The sequence below is a fragment of the Manis javanica genome, chromosome 11, assembly GCF_040802235.1.
Source record: "Manis javanica isolate MJ-LG chromosome 11, MJ_LKY, whole genome shotgun sequence".
Classification (NCBI taxonomy): domain Eukaryota; kingdom Metazoa; phylum Chordata; class Mammalia; order Pholidota; family Manidae; genus Manis; species Manis javanica.
Window position 1 is genome coordinate 53,980,146 of NC_133166.1, and position 21,503 is coordinate 54,001,648.

General features: G+C 50.3%; 1 protein-coding gene across 2 annotated transcripts in view; it reads right to left on the minus strand.

The window, feature by feature from the left end:
• The window catches only part of ABTB2 (ankyrin repeat and BTB domain containing 2), a 173,493-nt gene that overhangs the window by 24,113 nt on the left and 127,877 nt on the right, over window positions 1–21,503 (minus strand). For both annotated transcript variants that reach the window (XM_073216386.1, XM_017672940.3), the window contains exons 2-3: window positions 19,411–19,557; window positions 13,265–13,478 (exon numbers count right to left, since the gene is read on the minus strand). In XM_073216386.1, the coding sequence (XP_073072487.1) occupies window positions 13,265–13,478; window positions 19,411–19,557 (361 nt within the window). The remainder of the gene's footprint in view (window positions 1–13,264; window positions 13,479–19,410; window positions 19,558–21,503) is intronic.

The following is a 21,503-nucleotide window of genomic DNA, read 5'->3' on the forward strand; positions in this document are numbered from 1 at the left end:
TGCCTGAGCGCAAATGCATCCAGTCAGTCAAGTCACTGCTGTGACACAGCCACTTAAAAGCATCCCAGACTGGTAGCATTTGTCTTTGTATAAAAGAACAACTACTGTCACGCTGAGGAGTCCAGAAAATACATTGATGTATGGGTCTTTACATGAAGAGGGTGGAACTCTCAGACCAATTCCTCCCATTTGCTAGAAGAGGAAACAGAGACCCAGTGAGGCGAAGTGCCTTTTCCAAAGTCAGAGGGCCAGTTCAGCAGCAACAGGGAGACCAGACCCACATGGCACATCTCAGCTTCTCTTCATGGCTCTTTAAATTAATCATACAGATGAGCCTGAGTATATCAAGCTAATAGTCTCATAGGCCCTTTGACAGGACCAGGCCTGCGAAAGCCATTTTTTTCCTGTTAAAAAAAAAAAGAAAGAGAATAAACTTCTTAAGGCCTTGGTTTTAAGAGGTCCCTGAAGCCTGGAAAAAAAATAAACCCTGCCTCACTCAGCAAGCACATAATTTATTGGGATTACAGTCCTATAAGCAATGTCTTAACAACACGGAACAGGAAACGCCTCCAATTTCCAGCTCAAAGCAGGCTCTGTTCTTCCTTGAGGTGGGCAGGGGCCTCTCGAGAAAGTCAGGTTGGCAGATGGGGCACAGGCCTGGAGTCGGAGGCCATATGACCTGAGCCTCAGGCATGAGAAGGCCTTGTGCTTCTGTCTCCAACCTGCAGGCATGTTTCCTTTGTGCCCACCCGTGAGGGACTGGGTACAGATACTTGGGCACACCCTGGATATGCCCACTGGTTGGATAAGGCCTTGAGACCCAGCCTGAACTCAGTTCTGGGAAAACTGGGCTGCAGTTCTTAACTTCCACCCTTGCAGGGGGCACAGAGCGCTCCAGGAAGCAGGTCTGGGAGGGTTTACGGAGGTCCATGATGCCTTAGGCCCACACACTAAAGAGATTTCCCCATCATCCTATAAACTCAGCCCACCTAGCCTGTGAGCACCCCAGTCTAGGAATGGAATCTCACAGGGGCCGGCCAGAGAGCTGCAGATGATGGTCAAGGCGGGGGGGTGGGGGTGGGGCCAGAACATCTCACCCTCAGCCCTAAATTCTTCCACTGACTTTGTGGTCCCTGTAGAGGGAGCCACTGCCGAGCAGTGGACAGCGTGGGCCATCTCCCCACGTCCACCTTTCTCAGGAGCTCGCTGTGGAGTGCGTGCTCCCACACCCCTTCCAGCCGTGCTGTCTGGGCCAGGGATGGAGAGCAAAACCACGAGGAAGGTGCCAAGCTTTCCCCAATCAAGTGACAGCTCCACAAGCAGAGATTTCTCTGGGAAGGTCAAGGCTGGCTCTGCCGTTGCTGGCTCGGAGGCCCTCATCACAGGTTCCCTGAGATTCCCGGACAGCCACTGTGGCCTAACACGAAGCCAAAACGCCCATGGAGAATAAAACCAACATTGTCCCACTGCAGTCAGGGCCCACTCCCAGCACAAAGGGAGCAATTCTACTTCGATTCACATCTTGGACTAATTATTTTTCTAGAATTGCTTGGTAAACCAGAATGGTTTGGCCCAGCTTAGGGAGAGAGTTGGTGGGCGTCTCCCGTCTGACCCCCAGGCCTGTCTTCTCCAGTGGCCATGCTGCCTCAGAACCCAGAGCTGGCCCAAGGCAGAATCTCTGTGTGGGGTCAGGTGACTTCTGTCAGAGGCAGGCCTTGGGGCTTTCTGGGGAGAAATATACTTTTCTTATTAAAACTCATCTGGTACAGATTAAAGGCACTAGAAAAGCTGCCACTCACCCAGATATGCATATGGATATGAATTTAGAATACAACTGAGTCATGATCGGCTGTGAGCCATTTCCCTGCCTCTTCCCAGTGGTGCCCTTCAGGCCCCAGGGGAGCCAGAAGTGGGCAGTGGGATGGGAGGTCAACTGTGTGACCATTAGGGCATCCTGGCCTGGGTCCGGAGGCATCCAGGAGTAAAGGACTAACAACTAACACTTACAGAGCATTTGCTACACTCCTGGCACTGTCTTAATAAGGTCTTTGCATCTATTGACTCACTTAATTGTCATGCCTACTTCTTGAGGCAGGTATGTTACTGTCCCCACTTTACCCGTGGGGAAACTGAGGGCCGGAGAGGTGACATGACGTGCCCTGTCACGCAGTACTGGCAGGGCTGGGAGGTGGGCCCAGGCAGGAGACTGCAGCGTGCAAGCTCCTGAATAGTGTGCTTCACCACCTCAGCTTAGTACCCTGGCCTTCCACGTTCTGGGCCAGTCTATGTTCTGGGCCCGTCCGTCTCCTTCATCTTATGGGTGATGAGTATGAGGCACAGTAGCCATAGAACATGTAAACGGGGCCACTTTTAGAGGGATGAGGAATCCTAAGCAGCAGCACTGACAGCAGAAGTAAACTAGGACAGGCTCAGCAAGCAGGAACATCTGGTCACCTCAGTGTTAGCGACCTGAGCAAAGTGCCTCTACCTGGCGCCTGCAGGCAGTGGGGACCCTCCCTGCCCGCCCGGCCTGAAGCCGGTTTCCGTGCTGCCTGCCAGGCCCGCACCCTCACAGGACTTGACCCATTTGTAATCATTCTTCTCACAGCGGGGAGACAGCAGACGTGGTTCTGCAGATGTCAGTGTGGCCTTGAGCCTCAGTGGAGGGGACACAGCCATCTGTCTCTGGTAACTGGGCTCGGCCCCTGGGTGGCATCTTATGCAGGCAAGAGGACGTAGATTCCAGTGGAAACTGCAGGCAGGGCACCACCCCTCCACCGTGTCTCACACAGCAGGGAGAACTCAGGGCACTGGGCCCATTTCTCAGGCCAAAGCCCCTCTGGGTGGCAGCCTGGCAGGCAGGCAACCAGTCCAGCAGACCAGGGATCACTGCTGCCCACACACCTGGCAAGGGGCAGTGTGAAAGCAGGCCTCTTGCTGCTCTGGTGGGGTGTGGCTCACTTGGCTTAAGGCCACACCTCACCTACAGGGCTCATACATAGTATACATACTTATACATACTATAATGTATAAGAGACCCATTTCCTCACCCATGCTTGGCATCTGTGATGGCTGACAGAAGACAACAAGCTCTTACGACATATGGAAGCCAGATAGGCCAGGGCCACCAACCTGGCCACTGATACATGCTCCTCCTTGTGGTGTGGTATCTTCCACACCATCCAGAGAAAGAGGAAAAGAGGGTGCAGGCTCCCAGGACTTGAATGCAGTGTCTGCATTCACACCCCAACTGTAGCCTTAGAAAGACTCCGGCACTGTCTTCTGAGCAGCAAAGCCACACTGCTGAGGGCCTACTATGTGCCAAGTAAGCATGAGGTCCTTCTGTATATATTACGCTTTAATACAGCCACTCTGCAAGGGAGGTGTAATTATGAGACTGCATTTATAAATATGGAAACTGAGGTTTGAGGGCTTTGGACACATGTCTAAAATCATGTAGCTAGCCAATGACAATCTGTCTTGCTCTAAAAAGAAAAACAGAAAAAGATTCTGGTGTCTTTCATGAGCCCAATATCCACCCAGGAGATGCCCTGAGCCTGCTGGCTGGCAGAGAACTGTAAGGCAGGCCTGATGGCGGCAAGGCTCACATCCGTGGCCCCTCTCACTTGCCCCAGACTCTAGCTTCTGCACAGCCTTAGCAGCTCTGAAGTCAGAGGGGAACTGGGCTTGGTCCCAAAGCCTCAGGGGTACGCTCTGGACTCCTTAAGAGACATCTTCCCCCAAATCTCAAATACTAAAGGGGGCAGCAAAGGGGGGCTGGGGGGCAAGTGACAGACAGCTGTCAAAGGCGCCTGGTCTTATGGGAGGAGTAAAATCTGAAGAGCTGCCTGGTAGTCAAGTAGGAGCAGACCAGAGACCAGCCCAGCCTGACTGCAGACATCACCCGAGCTCTGTCCTGCCACCAGCCTCTGTGTCAGCAGTCAACAGCTCAGCCTCAGAGCCGCCTTCTTAAAACTCAATTCCCTTCGCTGTTGGGACTTCCGAGCACTGGGGCGCTGGCTGGGAACCTGGCGTTGTCGCAGACAAAAGGGATTGTGGCCGTGCCATTACACAAACACTCCAAGTGAATGAAGCCCCCCGCCCCCACTCCCTGGCCTTTCCCAGTCTTCCCCTTTTCTGTGTGGACTGGTGGGCCCAACAATGAGGCAGGAAGTCAGACACAACAGGCGGCCCCTGGAGGCCCTTGTCAAGGCTGGGCAAGGGTCCTGTCCTGCCTCCATCCCCTGTTATCTGGCACTGCCTTTTCTTTTGTCTGCTCCCAGGTCCTGGCTCATTCCTTCTCAGATGCCGGACAGATGCCCACCCTCAGGCTGGCCACTCCAACCAGTGAACTCAAGTGTGTTGGGACGATGCCCTGAGTATTTGAGAGCAAGCTGCCTGAGTCACACTGGGTAGAGGGAAGAGGGGGTGCCAACCAGGAGGCCTGGCTCCTAGGGTCTTCTCTTCATGTATCACCCTGGACAATGAGAACATACTGTGTTACTATAATCGGACATCCCTGCTGGAGCTCCAATCTGCCCCTTCCCATGAACTTGAACTTGGCCTGATCTCAGGTAACCAAGGCCTCCATCTGCTCACCTGCACATGGGTGTGGTAACAGCTTCTTCCAAGAACTACTTTGAGGATCTCCTCTGGAGTTGTATATTTAAAGTGCTTTATAAATTGTAAAGCTTTGTGTAGGTGCTTCTAGCCCATGTTAAAATAAATCAGATCATATCATTCCCAAGCTTAACACTTGGCAATGGCAGCCCAGGACGCGTATATACTAAGGCCAAGCCAGCAGGTAAGGGGCGAGGGACACAGGACACCATTACTTCAGAGGGTGTTTGATACTCAGTCTACTTGGTCTGTGAACCAATGGGTGGATGAGATACCGTTTTTAGAGTTGTTTGAAATTCTTGTGTGCCGGGTTGTGATATATCTAAACTTTATATGTGTCTCTGTCCAAAATGGTCCTCATTTAATTAGTTCTTCTTGACATCTGGTCCACCTCATCTTCTTTGTTACTTGCCTGGTTCCCTGGATACTGTCAGGGCTGAGTTTAGAGGGAATTAAGGGCAGGGACTGAAGGACAGGTACATGAGAGAGAGAAAAAGCATGCATTTTGCATAGATGTGATTTTTAAATTCACATTGTTTTGGATTATTTATGCATTAAACACTATTCAGTTATTTTAGTCCTTTGCTAGGTTTATAAAAACAGTGATTACACTGGTAACAGTAGCTGCCATTCCTGAAAAGCTTACTCTGTGCAGAGTCCTTTAACTGTACTACCTAATCTGATTCCTACAAAATCCTTTGGTAGTGGGTCAGTCCTTTTCCATTTAAACTTGGGAAGAGGCCTGAGAAATTAAATAACTTGCCCAAAGTCACATAGCTAGTAAAGGGCCCAGCAAAGACCCCACCCATATCATACATAGTCTTTCTGACTCCAAAGAGCCCAACCTTTAGGCTCTACAGCCTATTGCATTAACTGAACAGAACATTTAGCAGCTTACTGTGTGCCAGTGACTGCTCTATGTGCTGGGGACACAGCAGTTGGTGGGGAAGGCTAGTGCGTGGTATTGATATTTTAAAGGGGTGAGGTGGGGAGCAGTCAAACAAGTAAAAAGTGCCTAAGGGTAAGGTAACTTCAGATAAAGGAAGGTGCTCTGAAGAAAATAAAAGTGGGTAAAGTGATGGAGAGACTGGCATGGGAGGGAAGCTCCCTGTGAGCACTGCAAACCACCAACAGGCCACATCAGAGGTTACTAGAGGCACCAGCCTGGGAATATGTAGCAACAAGAACTTAATCCACCCAACAGCTATTCCTATTTCTCTTCCTCCCATTTTGGGTAAACAGATGGGAATTCAATGCACAAAAAGGGGAAGGGGAAAAGAGAGAAAAAAGCTTAACACTGCAAATCTTGAAATGGTATTTAAGGGAACCACAAGCCAGTAGCATAAAGCCACCACTGCCATCATCTCTATTATTTGATATGAAAACACTTGTGCAAGCTGAGCAAAAGATTAACAAGCCCACTTCTTCAGAATGAGCACACAGCCGATCGATGGGCATCTCCCATTTATGTAAAATGCTCATCTGAGGGGCAACGCTCCTCTCCGTCTGCATCTGGAATGGAACAAAGAGGTGCCTCTCCAGTCAAGTGCCTCACTGGTGTTGGGGGCATTTCCCCAGGACTTGGGGAGCACCCTCAGGAAGTAGGCACTGCTCGGATCCTCACTTTACACAGGACGAAACTGAGGATCAGAGAGGAAATGAGACTTGCTCTGATTACAGAGCTGGAGGAGGGCTCCCCCCATGCCATGTGGAAGGATACACTTCACCAGGAAATGCTTGAGCCCCACAGATGCATTTGCCTAGATACACACCAATCAGTGGCAACTGAAAACAGCAAACCAAACCCCACCCAATTCTTGTGTTTGTAAAATGTAGATCCATTTTTGTCACAGAATATGCATTTTGAAATGACGAAAGTCCTTCTGTGGTTTTTGCTGCTCAAGCCACCCCACCTGTCCCAACCTCCTGTGGCTATCCATTGAGGCCCAGTGACAATGCCAGTCTGTTCTCTGCCATCCCCCAACTACTCCAGCCTTCTCAAAATCTTCCTGAAGATGCCGACGATGACAAGTGGTACATACTGTATGCCAGACGCTATGCTAAGTGCTTTGTGGAGATTAACCCAGTCAACACCCCCAACACCCCTCTGAGGTCAGCACTATTATTCCTGCTAAGGAGAGACTGAGGCACAGGCTGAATGATATGCCTGAGGCCACCCAGCTGAAAAGCAGCAGAGCTGGGACTGAATCCAGGCAGGCTGCAGAGCCTGAGGGCCAAACTAACGCATTATCATGCAACCAAGTTTCCTGTTAGACTGTCTGGGGGGTTTGCTAATTTTTTTCTTCCATCTTGTTTTTGCCTCCCTCATTAGGCTGGAGACTCAATCACTAGGCTGCTCTTCATAATTCTCTTCTATCCCTTCCTCACTGATGACAGAACTACAGGAAGAAATGTGAGTTAATAAGTAAAGCACTTAAGTAAGATGGTATCTGTCACTTACTGTGTGCTCTATAATGCTGGTCATGATTAGTGGTGGGAGTGGTGACTTGTAAGTCGTAGTAATAGCAGTTGTACTTCTAATTATTACTATTATTAGTAGTCGTGGTCGGTTATATTAGTAATGTAAGTAGTAGCATTAACAGTTGTATTAGTAGCAGTAGTATTACCAACCCAGATGCCAGCTGAGAACCACATTTACGAAATGTCATTCCATGTCAATGAGGAGAGCCTATTCTGCATGTTGAACGTGTCATCTAAACACGCTGATCATCATGAGGAGGAGGAGGATGGTAACCACCATTTAATAAGTACTTATTACGTGCCAGGCACTGAGCTAAGTGCTGAACCGGGTTACCTCGTTTACCCCAGTGGCCATCTCATGATCTCCCCCACCTACCAGTGATAAGGAGACAGAGTCCTGGAGAAGATGAGCTGACAGACTACCTGCTAGAAGGCAGCGGAAAGAGGCTCATGGAATCCGTGCCCCCTCCAGCAGTCCCCAAAGCCACAGGCATGGCCTTCCGGTGCAGTGGATGGGCCTGTGAGCACTGACACCTTTGCTGGCTCCAGTGCATCCAAATACTGTTTGCTCACACACTTGGTGGAAACTTCTTGGTCAGCATGATGCAGAACAGGGCAGTCAGACCAGACATATACTATCTTCTTCCAAGATCTCACCTGGACAAGGGCTTTGACCTCTGAGTAGGCCCAGTAGCCTCAGCAAAATTTCCAGGGGAACTGGGGAGTAAGACTGGCAATCAAGCCAGCACTTCTGAACCTGCTGGCGATGCAGAGCTGCACACCAGACCGGCCCAGGCAGGGTGGCAGGGTGGCTTCCCCTCGCAGCATCAAGGCCAGAAGCATGGGAGGGGCCCCGTGGAGCCTCCCAATCCCCTCACTCTGAGGGGCTCAGGTGCTGAGAGGGGAGGTGTAGGGAGAGACAAGCAAAACCCAGCCAGTCTCGGGAACCTCAGAGCTAGATGGCCAGGGCAGGGCCTTGTGGGCCGCAGCTGAGGCCTCTCCTCACATGAGCCCTGAGGTCCCCGCTCCCTCTGCAGCTTCCCTCTGTACCCCGTTTCCTCGTCCTCGGGCTCTGCCATGCTGCTCCTTTCTGCCTCTCCTAGGTACCACATGCCTTCTTGCCTCGCAGTCTCTGCATATGCTGTTCCTCTGCCTAATATAAATAATTGTCTTAATAATCAGAGTCGCTAATATTTAACATTTACCGTGTCCCCTGTACCATTCTAAAAGTGGTGTTAACTGGTTTAGCCCTCACACCTTATAGGTGACTGTAAAGACTAATGTTAGTTGCCTGTAGAACCTGAGCTCTACAGAGATTAAGGGATTGGCTGAAGGCTCTAAAAGCAGTAAGTAGCCAAGTCAGATCTCAAATGCATGTCTTTGAATAGCAGCTCCCCCCTCAGATAGGGCTCTGGTTGGCTAAGAAATCGTGGCAGCAGACATTCTAGGCTCCATCTCAAATCAGACTCCAGCTAGGCTCCCAGGCCCCTGCTAGCCTGGTGCCCTGAACACCAGCAGGCCCGGGCCATCAGACTGTGTCCCCCTCCATGAAGAGGCACTGCACAGGCTGGGAAAAGAAAGCAAGAGGCCAGGGCCTAAGGCTTAAGCAAATGGACCAGTTTGAGGGCAAGTGGTCTACCATCATTCCCAGTGTTCTCAGACATTCCTCAAGGGTCTGGCTTTCCTGCTGCTCGTGGTGTCAGATGCATTTGGGGGGTACCACTGGTGAGCCCATGCTCCCCTGCACCTGGGGATCTAATGCAGAAAACGGTTTACCCCCTTTACCTCTGCACCTCTAACTGTATCTTTCTCCAGGGGCTCTACTTGATGAAGTTTTCTTCCGGCAATTTGCTAGCAAGCTGGCAGACCTCTGGCTGCTCCTGCATGTCTACACAGCCTTTCGTGCCCCCTTCCCAAACTCCTCATTTCCAGGAGGAAGATGACTGAGATGGTACCCTCTGCCCAGGATACTATTCCAGCTAACCCATCCCTGTGCCTCTAGGCATGACTAGCAAGAACTATGTTTAGACAGATGGTTGTCCATTCTCCTCTGGACCTCACGGGAGGGAGGCTCCACCATCTCCCTGGGTAACCCTGGATCTCTGACAGCAAGTTCTTTCACTTTCTGAGCTTGGTCTCGGGTGATGACATGCCCTGCAGGGCGGCAGCTGTGACTAATCCTGTGTTTGAGACCCTGCCTTGTGTGTCGCTGGTGCCTGTAATGCAAGCTGCCAGCAAGAAAGGCATCCTGGGAAGGAACAGGGAGGTTCCGTCCGCGAGGTCCTCCCAGTGTGGTAAGGGAGGTGTCCTGGGAGAGCTTGAGAGGCAGGTGGGGAGGAGCTGGCCCCAAAGCCAGACCCACCCAGGCTGTCTTAGAGCTTTAGGGCTGGTCTTGGTAGCCAGCGGGGAAAGCTGTAGCCTGACATGGTGAAGGGCAATGGCTTTCAGGCCAGAGAGACCTGGTTTGAATCCCTGCCCAGCCACTTAGCAGCTAGGCGCCCCCTGCACCCCTGCCTTGTGCGTGCCTTTGTAATATGAACCCAATGCCAGCACCTACCTTGCCCAAAGAATCAGAAGTAGGCACAAATGCCCTCTGAAAGGAAGAGCTGCCTACTTTTACTTATGTTACCTTATTTTGTCCTCCATTTTACAGATGAGGAGCGTGAGGCATGGAGGGGCCTGTGCAGAAGAATCTGAGCCAGGCCTCCATTCCAAAGCCTGGGCTCTTTGCCCTGCTGCTGCCTGGCTCCCTGGGGCGGCACACAGCAGAATGTGTTAGGGTGCCTTCCGGTCCCTGACTCACCACCCGGAGTTCCCGCTATTCTACAACTCCCTCCTCTCACCATCTCTTCTCCCAAACCCAGAACAGAGCCTTCGGGGAGAAGGGCCCCTTAAGGAGAGATGAAAGCCCCAGTGAAGAGCGCAGAGGCGACATGTGGCTTAGTGGGGAATGCTGCAACCAGCTTCATGCAGGAAGGATGAGGGCCCTGTATCAGCACAGGTGTAGTCACACAGAGCCCCCAACTGGAAGGAAGAAGGGTCATTTCCCCGAAGCCAAAATGTACGAGCACAGTTTGAGGGCCAAGCCCATGCCACCAAACCGAGCTCCTCAGCCCCCCAGTGTGCAAGGCAGTGGCAGAGGCTGCTTACCCCAACAGACCCAGAAATCCCCAGACTATCCCAACCCCAAACTGAAGGCCTCTGGGGTCACACACTGGCCATCACACCTGAAATCAGAGGCTCTGTGCAGTTCTTGCTGTGTGGATCTGGCCCCATGTTCCTGGTGTGGGACAAGAGGGAGGAATTTCAGAGGAATGAGGTGATGTGGGGGGTGGAGAAAGAGGCACACAGACATCTTAAGATACACAAGATAAAAGCTCCGTCACCTTGAAGCTCTAGCAAACCCCAGCTCCTTTGCACCCAAGAAGAGTTTCTCCCCAGAGCTCTGGTGAGGTTACAGGATCAGTGCCTCCGGGAGACACGCAGTGCAGCCTGCAGGGGCATATGAGCTCAGGGGCCTCCAGGAAAGGCCAGCGAGGCTCCACAAGGCCTCCTGGGCCTGCCCCAGTGGGGGAGTCCAAGCTCGGCAGGACCCACTTGAGCAGCCAGGAACTGGGCCACCAGAGAGTGGTCAGGCTGTCTCCTGGCCTGGGTATTTTTAGGGTGTCCTCCTTTTAGTGCCCAAGTCTGCAATGTTTGGATTCTTTGTTCCTAATGGTGGCTCCAATTTCTCATGTGTCTAATACTCATTTGAAATGACTCATGGAAAAATGACTTGGCTACCACTTTTTTTGTGCCACAGACACAGTGGTGATTTTTAAATAATGAGATATCTAAACATACACACGTGTGTATGTTACTACTGGAGCTACTACAATCACATATAGACAACAACGTGGTCATACAGAAGTTCTGATGCTGTGCTGTGGAGCACCTGGGGCTGAGAATCTTCACAGGAGGAAACCAGAGCACAGCCACAAAGACATCCAAGGGCGTCCAGGCACAACGCCTGCAGAGGAGCACCTCCCTGGCCTGCCTCCCAGCTGACAGCCATGGTCACAGCCAGAGGGCCAAGCAGCCCAGCCCAGGGGCTGGGCCCAAAGAAGGCTCCTTGTCCTCTTCCCCCAGCCACCTCTGCTCTGTGACCAGGCCTGGTCTAGCACCCTCTGGGATCCCCCGGGAAGAAGCAAGCCGCCTCCTCCCCCGCCTGCCTCTCTAGATGTTCTCCTTGTCCTTTCTCCTTCCCAGCTAAATCCAGCAACCACAACAATTTCTCCACAAAGCAGAAACAGCTGGCACTTAGGACCTGCCTGCTGGTTCCACCTCCCTGCTGGGTACTTCCTTTGGGATGCCCAGGGCCTCTACCTGCTGCCTTCTTGCTCTGTGACCCACCTTGGGCCTGCATTCACTGTCCATCTGCCAGAGAAAGAAGACAACGATGATCTCACATTGATACCAGGAATAATTACAGCTGTGGCAGCACCCACCACTGCATGTCTGGGCTGGGCCACCATACCTCTATGGCTCTTGTAATGACAGTCAGTCTTGTGTAATGGTTATGAGCAGAGCCTACTCGACCTTGGCAAGTTACTGAATCTCTCTCTGCCTCTACTTACTCATCTATAAAATGGGTCTGTGAAGGCATCTGCTTTCTGGAAGTGGTGCATTAAACGAGTGCACATGTGTAGAGTGCTCAGCACATAGTAAATGCTCAATAAATGTTCATTATTATTATCCTTGCACTTGCTCCGTGACCACCCTGATGTCTGCAGTCGAGGAGGCTGAGGCTCAGGGAGATTTGGAACCTTGTACAGAGGTCTCATGGTCCACAAATGACAGAGTTGCTGTTTGTGCCCAGGCCACCTGACTCCAGGGCCACTGCATCCCCAGCTCTCAATGTTTCCTGTGTGTCTGCAGGACTTCCAGTGTTTTCCTGACACCTGTTTTTATGAACTGGGGTGCAGGAACCTACCTTTGCTCCTTTGTCTCCTGTGACCATGGAAAAATGGGCCACTGGGGAGTGGGGCAGGGCTGTGGAGCGGGCGTGAGGACCACAAAGGTGATGAGACCAGTGTCACCCAGACACAGTGGGCACCCGGGGTGTGGCTGGTAAAGTTGCGGCATTCTCTGTATTAGGGTCTCAGATCATCTTCCTTGAGGATAGGCTCTGGGACCCGGCGCTTTCCCTGCCCCAGGGCCTGCTGTGCAGGGGAATACACACAGACAGGACTCCCTAAGGCAAAGGCAAGCCCTTCCCACTCCCTGGGCCTGCTCACAGCTCGTAAGCCACGGACAGACCCTGACTTGGATGGTCATCGGTGGCCTCTGGTGAGGCTCATGCCAGCATATATGATATTTGGGCAACTTATAAAAAAGCCTCCCCTCTAGGCAGACAATTTTTTAAAGGCAGCCCTCTGAGTAAGACCAGTTAGAAAAGGTACCCAGTCCTCAAGCTGACATGGCCTCATGTGTGTCCCCCACTATGCCCCTCACAGGGCCTTTTTATGCAGTGTAAAACTGCACATCCTTTCTTAGTGGCCTGCTTCCAGCCGGAAAAGGGCTAGGGCCATGTCAAGAGAGCACGAGACTGGGATCAGCAGGCCCGGATCCTGGGGCTATTCAGCCACTAACCTGCTAGAGACCAAATAACCTGCCCGAGCTATGGTGTCCGGTCTGTGAGGCGGCTGGAGGGGGTAAAACACCTTAGATTCCTAACAGTGATAAATAACAGTGACATCAGCATGATCAGGAGCTGCTGGCTCCCTGTGGTGTAACGGAGGGCTAGTTACCACCCAGACACTAAGTGCTTTTCCTGAGAGCACTAGCTCACATGATTCTCACTGCCTCCGTTCCAGGGTAGGTGTGAACACCTCATTTCATAACACAGGCAACTGAATTTCACAGAGCCCAGGAAGTGAGTGCTAGAGCTGGTAAGGCAGTGGGGCCCAAGCCCATTCTGAGCCTCAGTGACTCCCACACATGACACTAGCCCAGAGTAGACAAAATCCCTCGCATGCCAGGCCTTCATCTGTCTGCATTCTTAGCTCACTGCATGCCAGCAGCCTCCTCACAGGCACGCAGATGGGCACAGGGCTCTCTTTTCACCTAGCTGGTCAGGCAGCATACACTGGGTGGTATGCCCACTAGGTGTGAAGATCCCTACCGTTCATTGTTCAGGGCCATTCTCGGGGGGTCCAGGTTGGGGTTCTCCATGGACTCCATCTGTGGACACCGCAGGAAGTAGTAGAGTGTGTGGAGGGCATCGGGGGACCAGGTGATGGGCTGCAGTGGCTGGCGGGCCTGGCGGGCAGGGCTGGAGCCAGGACACAGGGGGTGGCGCCCCTGCATGTGGTGCATGGCACGGGAGACCAGATCACCTGGTGGGAGGGCAGAAAGGAGAGAAGAAAACAAAATCTGGGCGCACAGGCCACATTCTTCCAAGGATACTCGTAGCCAAAGAGAAACAGCTTCCTTTCCCTGTGCATAATTACTGTTTATGCTAGAGCCAACAGCCAGAGGTAGAAACTGTCACCTAGACACACAGTAACAATTGCATTTCCCTTTCATTTCCAGTCTTGCCTTAACAGCTGAATGAAACACTTGTCAGGGCCCAGCTCCTCCAGACCTTATGCTAATGTGGTTTCTTTTTCAACATCCCCACTCTCTTCGCCACCCCATGGCCCTTTCCCCAGCTCTTTGACCAAGGGAACCTCTCTGGGCTTCTCCTCCCAGCCTCTAACAACCAGCAGCAGGCTGTGTGGTGACTCTCCCCCGTGCATCCTGGGCAAAGCCTGGGTACTTCAGCAGAGGAGGCACCTCCATCTCCATTACCTCATGTAAAACTACTGCTTCCACTGCTCCCCGAGTGCTCACTATGTGCCGGGTGTCCAATTTCCCAGAAATAAATTTAATCTGGTCCTTACAATGCTAGGGTCAAGTTTTATCCTTATTTTACAGATGATGAAATTGAGGGTTATCAGGCAAATAGACATTTACTGACCGCATGCATTTCCCTTGTCACAAGGAGACCCTGGCGCACAGAGGTTTACTCAACAAGGTCATGTGGCTGGTAAATGGTAGAATCAAGATTTGAATTCAGGCCTGTTTGGCTCCAAAGTCCATGAACTGAACTGTGACCCAGGCCTGCCCAACTGGTCTGTGGGGTCCTCGGGTACCCATATCCTGTGCTGTGTTTCTGCCCATGTCTTTTCAATATCCTCCCAGTCTGGGACAGGAAACATCCCATCATTGTGTGAGGCCACAATGCTGAGAAAGGATGGGTGAGTGGCCCCAGGCACTTGCAGGCCCCTCTGTTCTGGAAAAAGTGGAGCCGCCTCTCCATTCTCCTCAGGCCTGAGAACTTAGGGGGCCTCCCTTGGGGTCAGCTTCCCCCCATCTGTGGCAATTCCCTATAGATAGCCCCCTCTAGAGAATGCCTCTGGACAAGGCTGACTCTAAAGCAGGAGAAATGAGCAGGTTTTAATTTGCTAAGTGAAGAGTCACTCAATGTATGGCAGAACCAGTCCATTCATTTGTTCCATTAACCTTCATTATACAGCTTCTGTGAGTCTGGTATGCTGTTCCATTGAGTCCCTGGTACCCTGTACAGGGTCTACTGCATAAAAGATGCTCAGCAAACATTTGGAGAATGAAAAAACACAGTCTTATATATTTATTTCATTTTAAAATAAGCTTTTGGTGTGGCTTGACTTGAGCCTGTTAGCTGCCAGGTTTCCCTATGACAGCCCCAGCCACACCGTGACACTCTTGGAATTGGAGACCTCCGCCAGTAAGAGTCTCTGTACCCCCACCTCCAGGTCCTCACCCCTCTCTCCAGGCCCAACTCTGCTCATCTCTGTGGCTGTAGTTCAGCTGCCTGCGTGCCTCCTGGCAAACCCTCTTGGCAAACCCCAGGGCCGGCAGGCTGAGGGCAGTGAGTTCCTGGCACCTGGCTCCCATCTCCAAGATGCTGATTTAATTGGTCTGGAGCAAAACCCAGGCAGCTGTGAACAATTCTGTAAAAGTTCCCTTAGCCAATCTAATGTCTGGTTTGAGAATTACCAGGTAAATGGATGGACAATAGCATAGGTTTCAGAGTCAGACATGCCTGGCTTCAAATCAGGGTTCTGCTACTTCCAACCTGTGTGCCTTACATAAGTTATTTATCAGAGCCCTGGTTTCCTTATCTTTAAAATGGAAATAATCGTATCTAACCTAAAAATTGTGAGGATTCAAAACAAGAACAAAGGTGAAAGCACTTAACATTATGCTTGACACAAAGTACTTGGGAAAGGTTAAATACGACGCCATTATTATTACTGTCCTAATGTGATTATTCCTCTATCCTTCAGGCCCCCTCCCATGGTGCTCTTCCTTCCAGGACATCGGCCCCACACTTCCCAGGAGAGGAGGATAAGCCCTGGAATGCCAGATCTCAGCCCTGCCCTTGGGCGCCTGGGTAGTAGAAACTGGCATCAGCAATCCCAAGGCCAGCCCGTCGCACAGTAGCTAGTTGTACAGAGAAGGTGGTGGCAGTGGGTTGAAACCTGGCTCCCATTTCTCCAGGTCTAAATGTCATAACTTTTGGCAGGACTGCAGGACCACAAGGAGAAGTCAAAGACTCCCAGATAGTATCAAAGAGATTTTGTTGAAATATCATTTCAAAGGCTTAACAAGGTAGAAGTCATTGTCTTTAATTGTATTTATGACTGTTTTATTGTTATGGGTCTAGAACTCTTTGGAAGCACATTTCCAGACAGATTGCAGGCAAGAAAATCAAGAAAAAAATGGAAACGACTCCTAAGGGTTCCCTAAAGGGAAGCCAAGTACAGAGAGAGGGCTTCTGAAGATTCAGGGAAACCACAAAAGCAACAGAATGGCAGTGGAAGATGGTGGTCCCTGGAAACTTTGCTGCAGACCCAGCTGTGTGCCGTCAGTTTCTCTCAAAGACCAAAATACCTATAGACAGATGCCTGCAGACAACTCTGACCAGGCATCTAAAAACTTACACTGCTCTGCACCCTCATTTATGGCCAAAGAAAGCTGTTCACTTTAAACATTCTCCCTGGGGGATTTTTTTCCCTGTCACCTTATATTTTCTAAGCTTCATGATAGACAAGAAAACAGACAAAATCTCATTTCATCTCTCCTTCCATGGGGCGGGCATTTCCATTTTACAGATGAGGAAACAGGCTCACAGAAGTTGAATGATTTGTCTCAGCTGCAAAACCAGTAAATGAACCAGCCAGGACTTTATGTGGGGTCCCTGAGTCCCACCTGCACGCCCTCGGCCACTGCGCCTGTGCTCTGTAAAGTGTGGTCTGCAAACTGGGACGAGTTTGCAAGCTGGTCTGTTACTGGTTCACAAGCGAATTACAGAAATCAAGAGAAAGTCCCACAGCATTTTGACAGAGTGATTTTATGTCTACCTAATCTAAGAGTTGAAAAAAAGCTGGCTTGTATTTTGCATGTCTTTTGTTTCATTTTTCTAGATATTCATTTTTATTGTGTTTTATAAGTTTCAGTCTGCAACAGAGTGGAGGGGGATAAGCTCCCTGGCCAGCCACCACAGCTGGTTGTGGGGTGGCCCAGATTGGGCTGCATTCTTGGTTTAGCACAGGTGGGCACTCAGCGCTGCTTCCGAAATTACCTTGTACTTGAAAATCAACTGATCCTGAGCTCAATGAAACTGCAGGTCTGAAGCCCAGAAATACCCAGGAGGCATGGGAGATCTGGCCCTCAGTGCTTGTTAATCATGAGAACTTTGATTAGAGGTGCTACAGGTTTCACTCTGGTCTGTCCAGTCCTCATTATGAGCCATCAAATAAAAACAGCAGGAGAGTCTAGAATTTAACACTGTCTTGGAAAGGAGGCCTCCACCATCTGGCTACCTGTCAAAGAAGTATTTTGTTTAGTTTGTAGTCCCTCCTATTTGTGCTTTCACGGGCAGACAAGGACAGAGAAATATACAAGGGCCCATGCCCTTGTATACAAGAATGAAATGTCCTAACTTACCTGGCAGGCTGGGCTTGGGGAGGTGCAGGGAGTTAATGCACATTAAACCCAGGATAAACTTGGAGAGGCAAGGAACACAGTGCCAAGTATCACCAGCCTCATTAAGTTCCTCAGCCTCAGAAAAGCTGCACTACCTGCTTCCACCTTTGTCTCCTCCCTCCTTCCTGGGGGTGAGCAAAATCCCTGGTTTCAGTGTGAGGGAGCTGCACACAAGGCATGTGACCCAGCTTGCTCGGCTGTCTGTGAACCCCTGCTATTTGCCTGCTCCTTCTCTTTGCTCTGAGGAGTGGCCAGGCCAGGATGTGCGCCAATCCTATGTGGGTTTTAGGAGGCAAACACCAGAAGATAGGGAGTTCATTCCTCCTAACACACACACACACACAGACACAGACACACACACACACTCACACACACGCACACACACACATACATGCACACTCACACAGCATCAGGGACTATTCTCATCATGGGGATGCAGTATAGCAGGGGACAACACAGAGGAAGTCTCTAGGCTCATGAAGCAGACCTCTTTTCAGAGGAGAAAGATGACAAATTATTGACAAGTAAATATATGATAAATGCTAAGTGGCCATGAGTGCTTTGAATAAACCAAAGCCATAAAAGCGGAGACAGAGGAACGAAAATGGGTGTTCATCTACACAGGGCGCTCAGGGAAGACCTGTCTAATATGAGGGATCATGTGGGCAGAGACATGAAGAAAGTGAAAGGCCAACATACTTGGGTATCTGTGGGAAGAGGCCACAGGCAGAGGGAACAACCAGTACAATGGCTCTGGTGTGGGCTGAGCTGACAGTAGTAGAGGTGGCAAACGGGGCAAACTACAACTTGGGATATTTTTAGAAAGTGGTACCAACAGGAGTTGGTCCCTGGGATGAATAGTGAGGACAGATGATGACAAGCCCTTCCCCTGAGGGAAGGTTCTGAAAGCTCCCTTTGCCTACTTGTGGACTGTAATGGGCACAGGAGCCACCATGATAAAAGACCCCACTCTTGACCTGCTGCCCTCAGACGCTGGTGGCTGTGCTGAGAGCCATGTCTGGGAAGCCCATAGTCCCAAGCAATTAAGGTGTTGACTAAAACTAGACACATCAGGAGTCAAGAGACTGTCTAAGAGACATTCATCAGAGGCGGTGATCAAGCCACACACACACACACACAGACTTGCATGCATGCGTGCATGTGTGAGCTCACTTCCTGCAGGATCCTGAAGGGGCCACACATCAGCCCTGACTGCTGTAATGCCCCCAAGAGACACAGAACAGAAAGTCCTGCTTTCTCTCCCGGCCCTATTAGGAATATGCCCTGTGACCTTGAATCAGGCACCTTCATTTCCTGTCCTGGAAAAGGGGCAAGGAGGAATGGATGGAGGTGGGGAGGGGGAATGGAGAGAGGAAGGGAGCAAGCCGCACCCTAGGGTAGCAGAAAGGTTTGTTATTTACCATTCAGGGGACAGAAAGCTCAAATAACAAATGGAGAAGGCAGGGGCATAGTGCAACTCCATCTATTTCCATGCTGTGTGCTGACCCTTGGTATGTGTCACCACCCTCCACTGGGCGGTCTCGTGATACAGTGAAGAGCTAAGGAGGAAGACTGGGCAGTCTGATGTCTCAAATGATCAGGATAACGAGAGGGAGAGTTCAGGAGACGCAGGGACTTCTGGCCTTGGAACACACTCCTTTGAAGCAGCTGTCAACTGGTAATGACCCAGAGCAGGGGGTTTCCAGCTGTGTCCCACAGAGCCCTGAGATCCTGGGAGATGCCCACACCACCGCAGGGCTGAGGCCGCCCACCACGCCCTCTCTTCATCCAGAGTAGCTCTGCTTTTATCTTCCCTCTTCTGTGCCGACATTTCAGGGAGTGCTTTCTTTCAAGAAAGAATACCAGTTGTAAATTCAGAGCCCTTTGGGCCAGGCAGGGAAAAAAAATGAATGAAACAGGCCAATTATAAGATAATGAGAGATGTGACATTGTAGGGAACACATGCTGTCTGCTCAGCTGCTACGACTGATGAGTGCCATGCAGGAATGGGGCACAGTGTTGCTAGATCATCTGATTTTTCAAGATAAACCAGAAATCCAGATTTATATGAGATTAAGCCCACATGCCAGCCAAACTATACATGTTCATGGGCCACTGGTCTGCAACCTCTGACCTAGAAGGATCTGGCTTTCAGAGGAAGTAAAAGCATAAAGGAGGGGGAGGAGGAGGCCAGAAACCAGAAGCTCCTCCCCGCCCTTTTTTTCAGAGCCAGCCAGCTGTGGATGCTATACTTACTCAGCTCCGAGATGCTCCCCACGCAGGTGGCCAGGAGAGACTGCTCCAGGGTCCGGAGCTCCAGCTGAGCATAGGCATCGGCTCGCTCATCATGGCCCAGAGACCCGCCATTGTAGGGACTGAAGTACGCGGGGAGGGAGAGGACACCTGTGGGGAGACAAGGCAGACAGGCGGCTTCATGAAGGAGGCCAAGCTCCATGGCCCACAGCCCAGTCCACTGCTGGTAGAGTGGGGGCAGTGGGCAACTCTCAAAGCTGCACTTTTTACTATGCAGACCATCTGGGTTTTTTACAGGGGCCAGAATGAGGAGTGGCCCCCTTTAAGATGTGGTTTTTTTTCTTTTTTGAGAGGGCATCTCTCATATTTATTGATCAAATGGTTGTTAACAACAATAAAATTCTGTATAGGGGACTCAATGCACAATCATTAATCAACCCCAAGCCTAATTCTCAACAGACTCCAATCTTCTGAAGCATAACGAACAAGTTCTTACATGGTGAACAAGTTCTTACATAGTGAATAAGTTCTTACAGGGTGAATAGTGCAAGGGCAGTCATATTACAGAAACTTTTGGTTTTGATCACACATCATGAACTATAAACAATCAGGTCGGATATGATTATTCGTTTGATTTTTATACTTGATTTATATGTGAATCCCATATTTCTCCCTTATTTATTTTTTTTGATAAAGTGCTGAAGTGGTAGGTAGATGCAAGATAAAGGTAGAAAACATAATTTAGTGCTGTAAGAGGGCAAATGTAGATGATCAGGTCTGTGCCTATAGACTACATATTAATCCAGGCTAGACAAGGGCAACAAAACATCCATGGATGCAGAAGATTTCTCTCAAAACAGGGGGGGTGAGGTTCTAAGCCTCACCTCTGTTGATCCCCAATTTCTCACCTGATGGCCCCCCTGCGACTGTGCCTGTCTTAGGTTGTTCCTCCCTTGAGGAATCTTACCCGACTCTGGCTAACCAGTCATCTTCCGGGGCCACACAGGGAAATGTAAAGTTGGTAAGTGAGAGAGAAGCAATATTCTTTGAAAAGGTTAGCTTTTTACTTCTTTGCAGATTTATGCCCTGTGGCTTCTATGCCCAGCATTTGTCTTGAGGTATCTTTACCACTTGGAAGAATTATGATACTCGGTAATTTTCGATATGAGGCACGAATTCTACTAAAGGGTTGAAATTAGGAAGGAAGAAGAAAAGCTATAGAAGTAGCAGACGGAAGAAAACGGGAAGATTATTTCTTTGACATATGAAGATGTGGTTTTTAAGCAAGTGGAGACTATCCTTTCTTGTAGCTGCATAAGGAACTAGCCTAGAGAGGCTTCCAGGCCATAGAAGAGAATTCATTCATTCATTCATTTCTTCAGTCACTGAATATTTACAGAGTAGCTCCCTCATCCCAGGCATTGTGCTACATTCACAATGGTGGGGTTGCAAAGAGACATGACTTTGTCTTCATGGAGTTCAGAGATGTACACATCCACCCCGCCTGCCCATGGGGCAGCATCTCCCCTTAGTCCTCTCACTCCCTCACGCTGCCTCCTTTCCTTTTTCAGGCCAGGAAAGGGACTAGGAGAGAGCACAGAGGAAGGGATGCTGCCTTCTCCACCCTAGGAAGGGGATGCGTCCCAACCACTGGCCAAGTCCAATTAGTGTTTTTCATTAGCACTTCAACAACAGAGGAGTACAGCTGTCAGGATCACTCCCAGAGGATGACAGCCTGTAAATTGCTCCAACTCACTCTGTGGCTTTATAGAAAGCACCAGAAAAGCAAAATCAGACTAGCTTGAATTTACATGTTGGTTCTTAAGAGCATGTGGCCGTAAAGATGTCCAATTTTTGGTAACTGCTGTTTCTTTGATCCATCTTCGTCCGATCCTCCTGAACTTTTTTTTTTTTTTAAGAAAAACACCCACAGGAATTTAATCATTCACTTTTGGGAAAATCTCTTAAAATTCCTTGAGATAACTGGAGAGCCCCTGGGATGTTGCCAAATCTGAGTTAGAACACGCTATCCTGCATAAAGAGTGTGACAGGACGACAACAGCCATAGGTGGTGGAGCACAGTGGTTAAGAAGGGC